This window comes from Lycium barbarum, chromosome 1, assembly GCF_019175385.1.
Source record: "Lycium barbarum isolate Lr01 chromosome 1, ASM1917538v2, whole genome shotgun sequence".
NCBI lineage: Eukaryota > Viridiplantae > Streptophyta > Magnoliopsida > Solanales > Solanaceae > Lycium > Lycium barbarum.
The window spans coordinates 164,525,627-164,536,752 of NC_083337.1; the positions used below are offsets into that span (position 1 = coordinate 164,525,627).

General features: G+C 35.1%; 1 protein-coding gene and 2 non-coding genes across 5 annotated transcripts; 2 read left to right on the plus strand and 1 right to left on the minus strand.

Annotated features, from left to right (window-relative positions):
- The first annotated feature begins 331 nt into the window (after window positions 1-331).
- Window positions 332-3,283, plus strand: LOC132604423 (uncharacterized). 3 transcript variants are annotated; one of them, XM_060317927.1, is made up of 3 exons: window positions 332-1,131; window positions 1,713-1,922; window positions 2,910-3,283. In XM_060317927.1, exons 1-2 carry the CDS (start codon window positions 735-737, stop codon window positions 1,898-1,900), a joined length of 585 nt encoding a protein of 194 aa, XP_060173910.1. In that variant the 5' UTR covers window positions 332-734; the 3' UTR covers window positions 1,901-1,922; window positions 2,910-3,283. The 3 variants fall into 3 exon arrangements, with proteins under 3 accessions (XP_060173910.1, XP_060173919.1, XP_060173904.1); XM_060317936.1 differs by lacking the exon at window positions 2,910-3,283 and adding an exon at window positions 2,437-2,903; XM_060317921.1 differs by lacking the exon at window positions 2,910-3,283 and having other exon boundaries at window positions 335-1,131; window positions 1,713-2,291.
- Window positions 3,284-5,843: 2,560 nt separating this feature from the next.
- Window positions 5,844-5,926, plus strand: TRNAL-UAA (transfer RNA leucine (anticodon UAA)). The gene has a single exon. It is a non-coding gene; the product is annotated as a tRNA-Leu (tRNA).
- A 467-nt stretch (window positions 5,927-6,393) lies between these two features.
- TRNAG-UCC (transfer RNA glycine (anticodon UCC)) lies at window positions 6,394-6,465 on the minus strand. Its single transcript has one exon. It is a non-coding gene; the product is annotated as a tRNA-Gly (tRNA).
- Between the last annotated feature and the right edge of the window lie 4,661 nt (window positions 6,466-11,126).

Genomic DNA, 11,126 nt, shown 5'->3' on the forward strand with positions numbered 1-11,126 from the left:
TCTGAAACAAATTTATACCTTTTTCCAACAAAATATAAAATGAAACTCATATTTAAAGATGAGATATCCCACCTAATCCCATTAACCAAACGACCCCTAACAGTCACGTCGTCTCTCGAGCCACTGAACTATGTCTCCAACGTGTAGTCCCTAACCGCAACGAACAAACATTAATTAAATCATCGTTGACGTTTACAGTTATATTAACAGGTAACCGGCAGTTACCCGCTACGCCTTTCGTGTCTTAGGGCTATACTTTGTTGCCTTGGGCAACTGAAGTACTCGGTTACAGGTTGTCTTACCTAATGACTTTATCCATTTGACTTTCTGAAATGCTGCTCTACTCAATTTCCCCCAAATAAATAGGCCTATGCATAACCCCCATTTTCTTCATTCCTTCTCCTGTGATTTATAAGCTTTATATTCTGCCCTGTGTTTCTTCCTTAATCACCATTCTACCACTCTGGTTGTGCTACCCGCTGCTCACCGGAAAATATCGTACTCCCTTCTCAATTTAAGTGTCACTTTTTTTTTTATATGTCGAGAAAAAAATTTCTCTTTTTATTTTTAGCAAGTTGACAAATATCGCAAGTTCAAAATCATAAGATTTAAATGATATTTTATTATATTACACACATCTTTAATCTTTCAAAAGTTTCTTTTTATTCAAATTTTATGCACAACCAAACTAAGACACTTGAGTTGGGGACGGAGAGAGTATTTTCTACACTGTGATGGCATCTCCGAGAAGTCACCGGAAACTAATCGATGAGAAGAATCGAAAAGGAAAGTTATCGGAGAAATTCATGTCGTTTCAAGGAGATATTTCAGGGACCGTTTCGGAGATGTCACGAAGGCCTAGAACTGTTCCAAACTTGTTTTCCGGCATGGGACCGAACGCCGGTTCTCTCCCGGAGTTGCAGGTTAGGCCGAAATTGACGAAGTTGCTGTTGAATGTTACGATTCAGAGGAGTCTAGGCGCCGTACAGGTGTTGATATCACCGGAATCAACCGTAGATGATCTAATCGCCGCCGCTATACGGCAGTACTCGAAGGAAGAAAGACGTCCAGCACTTTGCTCCATGGATTCCTCCGGTTACGGTCTTCATTACTCGCAGTTCAGCTTAGACAGTAAGAACCGTTCGATTACCTTTACTTGAATAATCACCGTTGAATCTGAGCCGTCCTAATTGCCGCAATTTGATTGGACAATGAATTGATTCTACTCCATTACTGCCCTCCGTTTTTCGTTTTACTTTCCTTTTTAATTAGTTTAAAAAAATTGTTCTCTTTTTTTTCTGACTTTTTAATTTCATGCTATGTTTAAAGAGGTAACCTTTAGCTGGAAAAAAGCCGGACTATTAGGGTCTATTTTACGCAATCTTACTCTGCATGCATTTTTGGAGAAGACTGTTTTCATAACTTGAACTCGTGACTTCCTTGGAAACAATCTCCCATGCTATGTTTAAGACCACAAAATTAAAATATTTTAGTACATTCTACGTATTTTTAGTTGAACATCACAAAATTCAAACCTCTTTTTTACTTTCTTAAATTTCATGTCAAGTACAAACATATCGGAACCGATGAAGTATTATTGATAGGTATTCACCATTGAATCTGAGCCGTCCTCATTACTGCAATTTGATTGGATAATAAGTTGATTCTACTCCATTAATATTTTTGTGCTAATATTTGATTGGTGGGTGCAGGTTTGGACGGTGCAGAGAAGCTGATGGCGTTGGGAACAAGAAACTTCTTTTTGTGCCCCAAAAAGTTAGGCCCTGAAACTTCGATGTGCGGTGACTTAACTGCGTCATCTTCGATATGTAAAAAACAAGCTGACATTGATATCAGTATGGATTTGCCTTGGCCCAAATTCATGGATTTCTTGCTGTGAAAATTTACAGCTTCTCAACAAGGTAACTTCTTTTTACCCCCTCAGTTTTCTCAAGGGCGGATTATAGGGCAATTTATGGTGACTGCGAACTCATGATTTCTTCGCCAAATTAGATATTTTATGTACATATTTTTCAGAATTGGCCTAATATTATTCGCTAGTATTCATGCTTCAAAAAGGCTAAATATGATGCACTTGATTGAATGCTAAGTTATCTACCTAAGCTGCCTCTGGTTGTACATAATCCTAATCACTGTGGAAGCTCTGTGTCAACGAACTCCACTTGTAGCAGCCTTTCAGGTTGTCTTGATGTAATTAGTTCAATCTATTCTGTACAGTTATTTGTAAATATTTTTTATGTGACCTCAAAGTATAAAATTTCTCTTGCAGCTATCTCTCTATAAAAGTAAACTCATTATATGTATGCTATCTTTCTTGGGTTTTCAAGTCCGTATACTAGTACCCACCATCAAGAATTTGGTGGAATTGATAAAATTTCTCTATTCTTAACTACAGTTCTTGAATTTATGCTCTAGGTAAGGAGAAACCCCTCAGATTTGAGCCATAGGTGTACATAAACTCTTCCTTTTTAATGGCCATATGCGATACGAATTGAAATTAGTCGGGCCAATAGTTTCAAATACCATATTATTATTAGAAAAAGTCGTGTAGTACTCATTTCTCACTCTTTGCAGTGTACAAGAAAATAAAGTAAAAGCTTATCCGCACCCAAAGTTTATACCAAACTTTACTACGATTAAATCCGAAATTAAAGTTATAATGTAGTATAAGTTTTACCAGAAATAGAGGCTCCAGTTTCTTTCCTGGATTATTTGCATATACTGTTTGGCTGACCGAACACAACTAATATTATCTTATCGTTATGGTCATCTTTCATAAATTCAATGAATTGTCAAGCAACCAAACCAGAAAAGGACATGATTTTAAATTTTATTCTAGTTTTGAGATTTCAATTTATTGTAAGTTACGACCGCGACTATATCTGAAGGTAAAAGTGCATTCGGGCTCGGTCACGAAATCGGGTACTCGATATGACCACGGGGTGTGTGCAGCTGTCCTCCACTACCACCAACTCGAGTCACGTCTGCAGGTCTCGATCAGAGTGTCGCAGCAGAAAAGCACGTTGTGCTACAGTCTTGTCACATCACACAAACGTTAAGGCTGAAAAGTCCAAAGTTGGTATATATGGTAGCTTAGCAAAGAAGGAACTGGGATTTATTTTCATTACCTATATCTTAGCTCTTACCCTTTGTAACAGAAAGGACTTCTTTCCGAGGGACAAACACGGAAACAATATTTTTCTCTCTTTTAGCTATTTGAATCTTAATTTATTGCTTGTTATTTGTTAAAACATGTCTCACGATCCAACTTACTCCGGACTAGGCTCGTACGAAAAGTTATCGGGATTGAATACGGCTCACTTGTCTTCAAATTCTAGAAAAATAAATCTCTAACTGATTTTTCGGTTAAACCCGATTTCGCCGGAAAACAGTGACATCACTTATTATGATGCATATAAATATTTGATTGATGGTTTGTTCTCATACTTAATCAGATGGACCTACTGTTATTTTTCTCTAGAAAATATAGCACATTTATGAGAACAAATCAAAAGAAAAAGTAAAAACAAGGCCTCCTCTAGGTGATGGGTCAATTCAGCCAATTAATTGATTTTTTCCATAATCTCCAACTTGGTGTTGTATCTTGAATTCATGAACAACCAGCGGAAAGTCAGATGGCATGGATCACGTTAAAGGAATTATAACACCTACCAATAGCTGAATAGTGTATTCACATTTAGGTTATACTAGCTTGAAGGTTACATTTATTTCTGGAGATCCTTCCGAGCTATATTAGGTAAAAACTTATTTGTACCTAAGTTTATCAAATAAATGAATGTAAGAGGTGTGTCCGGCATATAAATAGTTTTTCACTTAATCATGTTTAATTGATATGTATTCTCATTTTTATTTATGACTTTTATGGTTAAGTTGATTAATGTAATGTAAACGTCAGATATGCATACAAGTACTTACTAACTATATTTTCCAGCGAGAAGTTAGAAATACTCCGGTCATTGGTTCTACAAAAAGAAAAAGTGTTTTTCACTGAGCAGTCACTGCATATACAGTAAGATTATAGGACGGAAGCAACTTATTCATTTATCTTTATTTATTATTATTTGGTGTTATAATTGGATACGGTCATGACAAGTCATTCCCCACTTGTACTAATACTACTCTTTAAGGCAAGACCAGACCGTTTGCCTTAACTCCGAGTATAATTGAAGGAGAATCAGAGGTTGATGTCTAAACACAGGAACCAGATAATAAATCAAATAAATAAAACTGGAACACATTACGCTGTTTCCTTATTATACCCAATCGATAAGGAAGCCCAAATTGCACCCATATGCGTCGAGGCCCAGATAAGTTTTGGATTGTGAAACAAGCAAACCCAATTTCAAAACATTTTTTTGCGCGGATTGTCCTTCTTTTGGGGTGGTATTTAGATTTTGGCCCTCATATTTGTGGTCTTTAAATTTTGTCCTTCGCGTAGAAACCCTGAGGTTCTGGGTTCGAACCCCCGCTCAGGCATAAAAATAAAAAATAATTTCGCAAGGCAAGACTTGGGAAAGTTATGCCGGAGCCGGCATACGCGCGCTTAAAGCATGACTAAAGTTATGCAAGATCCAACAGAACTTTTTGCATGGTTTAGCTGTGCTTTATGGGGCAGAATTTTAGTTAAGCCATAACTAAAAGTATGCCCCATAAGACAAAATCTTTCCTTAAGGCATAGATTTTGCCTTAAGGAAAAGTTCTGCCTTACGACTTTTCCTTAAGGCATAGTTTAGTTATGCCTTATGGGGCAGAGAGTTAAGGCATAATTAAAAGTATGTCCCATAAGGCGGAACTTTTCCTTAAGGCATAACTAAAAGTTTGCCTTGCAAAGTAAAAAAAATAAAATATATGCCTTAAGGCAAAGTCTGCCCCCTCCGGCAAACTTTAGTTATGCATTAAGCGTGCTTATGCCAGCTCCGGCATAACTTTCCCCAAGCCTTGCCTTGCGAAATTATTGTTTATTTTTATGCCGGAGCGGGGGTTCGAACCCAAAACCTCAGGGTTTCTACGCGAATCTCAGGATTTTTACGCGAAGGGCAAAAATTAAAGACTAGCAATTTGAGGGGCAACAATTAAAGACCGGCCCAAAAGAAGGGCAGTCCTGCGAATTGCCCATTTCAAAACCGAATGAGCTTGTGGCAATTTCCTCTCCATTCGACTTAGGAGCATCAACCGTCAAAATTCAACTGTTTCTGTTATGTTCAGAGGGGGGGGGGGGGGGGGTAAGTGAAAATGCTTCTTCCAATAATTTTAATATAGAAAATATACCAGTATAGGATATTCACGTAAGACTTTTATTAGTGCATTTGCAGCCAGCACCCTCTCTAAACTGAATATGAACATTGACCACGTGAATGCAACGTAAAATACAAGTACCATAAGTCCATAACCTGATCTAATCTAATTAAGAGAGACAAATCCATAAATAGATAGATAGCATGCAAGTTCCAGCTTGAAATTCCAATCGTAGATAACTACTATATATACAAAAGTCAAGTACGTATATGATAAAACTTTTCAATTCACGTTTGCTCCAATCATCATTCCATAAAAAACAGATTCTTTTTCTCAGATGCATCAATAGGTAGAAAACCAGTGTTAGGTCAAGGATCCATAAACCTGAGATATATTAGACAACTTATTATTTCAATCGACAAATCAACCAAATAGGCCTTAATTATAAACTAGATGTGGTAAAGGGGTGTGAATTCCAGGCTCATCACAATTGGATTGTTTCAATGACTTACCTGCTGTGGTCCATTTGAATCTTGTTTGCTAATAACCATGAAGTATAATGAAATGGTGGTTTGCCCGAGTGGTTAAGGGGGAAGACTTAAGATCTTCTGCACATAAGTGCGCGTGGGTTCGAACCCCACAGCCACCATATTGTATTGCTTTTTGTTTTTTGCCTCATTGGTCCGAGACAATATCGGTTCTCTTTCTCTATTGAAGAAAAATATTCTTTATAGATTTTTTTGGAAGCAAACGCACCTAAACTCGCATAATATTTTAAACGATTTATCATGTCAAATAACCTGCTTGGTGGTGAAAAGAAAAATGGTAGGTATTTTACTTCATTTTAAGCTTTGATAAGAATAAAAGTCCATGCAAGTATAGTTAATGCAATGCAGTGTTTAAAATTTTATCCTCACAATATGTGACTGTTAGGAATATACTGTGGTAGAGGACTAGAGGTATTGAGGGCTGGTAGTATTGAATAGATAGTTTGTTTTCATTTGATAGGTTTTTGTTAACATTGTACAAATTTTCCTTGGTAATTAATACTAACATGTTTACTTATTAGGAAAAAAAGAAAAGAATAGCAGCAAGATGGATCATCATTGCAAAAAGTGCGTCTGCCGGGAGTCGAACCCGGGTCTATTGCTTGGAAGGCAATTATCCTAACCGTTGGACTACAAACGCTGTTATTGTTGTCGTGTGTTCAGTTGAATTCAAACCAACTTGACTGTAAGGAGAGGAGGGCATGAAAATTTGACTTTGATGGCACGACTAATAAAATAGATTCCCGGTAACCAGCCGGCATTCTACCAAAGCCATCACTCTTTAATATTAAGACCAAAGATCATACGAAGCGATACATACTCCTCCATTCTTATAATCAGAAGGTCGAGTCCAATAAATAGATCTAGTCGTCTTTGATCGGAGCGATTTACTCCTAAGTGGGACTTCCAGACACAACGTCGAATTTGTCAGCCCCATATTAGCTAGTACTAGACACCTCGTAGTAAATTAAAAAAAAAAAAACTACTCTTTAAGATTCATCTCCTTTTTCCTTTTTCTCTTCTTATTTTCCGGCATTAAAATTAACTTCTTGTTTAACTGTTTATGTATAGAGTAGTTCAACCTTTATATATGTGGAGTACGTAGCTTAAAACCTTAAAGCAAATTCCTTTAACATTCAAAATATTTAAGACAGTGGATAGAGTACACTAATGCCTTAATAAATTCCATTAGTATGTAGAAGACTCTTAACTTCCTTCAGACAGCAAGTAAAATTGGAAGTTAATAAAGGTTGGGAATCACGTTCAATGATAATTAAAAAGAGAATATTCTGTGAGGATATATATAGACAACAATTTATACCAGCAGTGATGGCGTTGGGGTTAATTAAGGGGCTTGGAGTTGGAGCAATCATGATATTAAATGGAGTACTAGCTAGCTAGTTTGTAATGCAAATTAAGAACAAAAAAGAAGACAGCAAAATGAGGGAGACCTCTCAACCAACAAATTCAGTCTTTCCTTAAATTGTTTCATACGTACTCTTGTGATTCATTCTCTTAATTGGATCCCACCTTAATTACTATACTTGTCATTGTCTACATTTCGTTAATGTATGTGAACAGAAAAGAGCCCTTTCATCTGGAAAGGTCATTCACCTTGCTGACTGTAAGTGCCACGCTACTGCAACTCTGCAAGGATATAGTACATACGTATTGTGCTTTGGGTACAATTAAGTTGGGATCCGTTATAAGAATTCTCACCATGTTTATTGGGTCAAGCATTAATTCAGTGCTGGCTCTATAGCAAGGCAACTAAGGCATATGCCTTAGGCCTCCAATTTTGGGGGGCCCAAGTTTTATCAAGAATAAATTATGTGATAATTTAAAAAAAAAAATTTGATTATTTATGATAAAAATTAATAGCATTTTTTTAAAACTTATATTATTTTATTCTCTTTAATCTTTTTCAAATAGAAGAAATTAAGAAAACGCTTTTTTGCCTTCTTGCATTCTGTTGACTAACACTCACATTATTTTATTCTCTTCAACTCCTTTTGTATCCTCTTTCTTAAAATTTCTAATAAGTTATAGTAGTACTCTGTCAGAAATAAGAGTTAGTAGTCGAAAGTGTTGAACAAAGGGAATTGCAGATTCTTTTTTGTTTCTTCGTAAATTTATGGGAAGACAACAAGCATACTAAAGTGGGCTATACCAAGTTATCAATTTTTTGAATCAGATTCTATTTTTCTAACTCTATTATTTTTATCTAAAATTTGTCAACTTATTGCTTATAGAATTATGTTAACAATTTCTGTAATGATTGTCTCAGTAGAAGGATGTTTTTTAACATTCAAATTAATAAGATTTTACCTAAAACTAACAATTGAAAAAGAAAATTATTCGAAGAAATAGATTATAAAAAACTTATTAAGTAATAATTTAGCATCTAAAAAAAGTTAGAAAAATAAATTTTGAATAAAATATAAGCATATGAATTCTTTAGGTTGTAGGCCTCTAATTAAAATTTCGCTTTAAACTTCCAACTATGTTAAGCCACCCCTTAGCATTATATAAAATAAATAGTACTAAAAGTTCTTTATATATTCTATATGGATGTACAATCTCTAATAAGGCTAAAAGACATGTATTGTGAGTAAAAGACATGTATTGGACCACATCACTAGTTGGTCCAACCTTTTGCCCTTTTGTTTTTGGGCCTTATGGCTCAACAGAAACAGTAACCTCTTTAACAATAAACATGATCTCCCATCCTTTGATCACTCTTATGGATTGACTGTTGAATATGATAATTTGGGCAACCATAAGGGTAAAATCTAAAAACAAGAATCTCCATTAAATGGGAACCTCCTGATAGGGGCACCTATAAGCTTAACACTGATGGATCTTGTCTTGGTAATCCTGAAACAGGAGGAATTGGAGGAGTTTTTAGAAACAATAATGGGGACTAGATAATGGACTACTTGAAAGGCATACCCAATGCCACCAATACTTTGGCAGAACTAACCGTTATTCTGCAGGGACTCCAAATTGCTTTGGATAATCACCTAACACCTCTGGAGATAGCTACAGACTTAGTTGAGGTAATTACTATGCTACAAAAAAGCCATCTAGCTTAGAACCCCATTATTCTTAAATGCAGATCACTAATGGAGGAGCTGGGTCATCCGGTAGCTAGGCATAACTACCGGGAGCAGAACAAGGTCGCGGATCTTTTGGCAAAGGAGGGAGCGCAAAAGCAACTTTTTGGACGAGCTCATATTCTCCCCGTTCTCCCCATTTTTGTGCCTAATGTATTTTGGGCAGATGTCTCTAAAACTGCTTATGATCTTTTCATTCCTCTTAATGTTTCAAACCTGGATACTCTGGGCGGGAGCTTACAACCTCATGCAATTATGTAATTTTGTTAAGCAGTTATATATATTAAGTATCTGTTCACCAAAAAAAAATGTATTGTGAGGATTCCTCATGAATTGACATATTAATTTTACGTTGATTACCAATTACTGCAATATCCATTCTTTATCCAGATTTTAGATTGGCAATGTGAGCAAGCTAAGCTCACACAGTACAAATTATTATACACACATACAAATTCATATGTTTCGTCTTCAGTGGCTATCATAAAAGAATAATTATTAGAGAAGAAACCTAATCTTGCATACGTTGTAAGTGCATAATTGATTAAAGGGAAATCGGACCATTAATTCGAGGTGGGGATTTTTTGTGAATTCTGGCCACTCATCAATGTGAGGGTGAGGCAGACCCAGCCTCCAGATAACATGTTGTTTCCTTTACAAAAACATATTGCAATGTGAAGAAGAAAACTCCATGTGACTTCTTGACCTTTATTGTAGCTAAACCCCAAAGAGAAGCATCACATAATCTACTCAATCTGGACATATTACCATAAAACCCCTTCTAAATTAAAGTTCTCTTGTCGACTATCCAAATATCTCTAGATCGAACCTACTAAAATTTACTGTTCAAGTAGTAATTTTTAGTGGTTAATTCAAGAAAAGGTCACACAGTAGATTCTAATGCATGCTAACAAATGATATATACCTTCAAAATTATTTTTCACCGTTTTACTTCATACATAAGATTTGTTTGTTCTATAGATAAGTGCATAATATAGATTAAAGAAAACGGGGGGTGGGGGGGGGGGGTTGGAGGGAATATTATAATACTAATAAAAAAGAGACAAAGATAAATAATTTAGAGGATACATTATATATTTAAATGTTCAAGTGAAATTAAGGGAGGAGAATGTCAATTATTTAAAATTGGAAAAAATTAAATATTTATTTCTTAAAGAAAAATTAAAGGTAAATATGATTTTCACCATAATTATAGAAAGTTAACTAATAGGGGAGGAAAAGACACTCTTTGTGTTTCATTATTACTCATAAATAGACAAAACATAAACAATAATTAATCAAGGTCTGCATCATTCTGCCGACAAAGATAAATCCACCATTCGTAAAAAGTGGTAATAATTCTGTTTCTTTCCCTTTTTTCTCATGGTTACAAGAAAAAGCAAATAAGATGTACTCTCGTCCTTTATTTTTTAAGTTATCGCCCTGTATTTAGTATCTACTTTGGAGTTCGAATATTGAATTTCAAGGACAAAATATTAGTGTAGTAGGGATTCATCTAAACTTAATAATTTTGGTTCAAATCCTATAAATTTATTAAAAATTCCACTAAACTAGTATAAAAGGAGATTTAAATGAACTATGATAGAATTTTGAATTCGAACTCATAAAGTTCCAATTCTAAATTCGCCTCTGTGCTGTTGAATTCGAGCCACATAAGAACCATTAAATATGAAAGTGTTCCCAATTTATTTCATTTTGAAGCCTCGAATCTATAATCTGTCTGATGCCCAATATGTTTTGCTTAAAACGTGATAATGCTGACATATATATCTAAAGAAAAGATGCCTTTCATTTGTCCAGAAAATGTCTAACATACCAAAAGACATGCAATAATTTGAGGGTCCTATGATTTGGGTAAATATTAAAACTAAATTTTTAAGTCACCATCATCAAGGATTTGATTAGAACATGGAAAGCGACGATGAAATTGTGCAGCATATTTCCTGAAAATAACACTGAAAAAAGTTAATAAGAAAAACTAATTAATAAAGCCAACATTTTGCACTGTGTAACTTTATTTAAGTGGACCACTAATAGTACAATTTTTACACGCTTTTGTGGATTTCAAATCCAAAGTTTTGATTAAAATGTTACCAACATATGAAAAATCCAAAAATACCAAAAAGTCCCACTATCATAAAAAAAAAAAAAGTAAAGTGAATCG

Bases quoted from the DNA above. Each gene is read 5' to 3' on its own strand.
- LOC132604423 (XM_060317927.1), top strand. From the start codon at position 735: ATGGCATCTCCGAGAAGTCACCGGAAACTAATCGATGAGAAGAATCGA. The intron at 1,132-1,712 runs GTAAGAACCGTT...TGGTGGGTGCAG, and splicing joins CTCGCAGTTCAGCTTAGACA to GTTTGGACGGTGCAGAGAAG.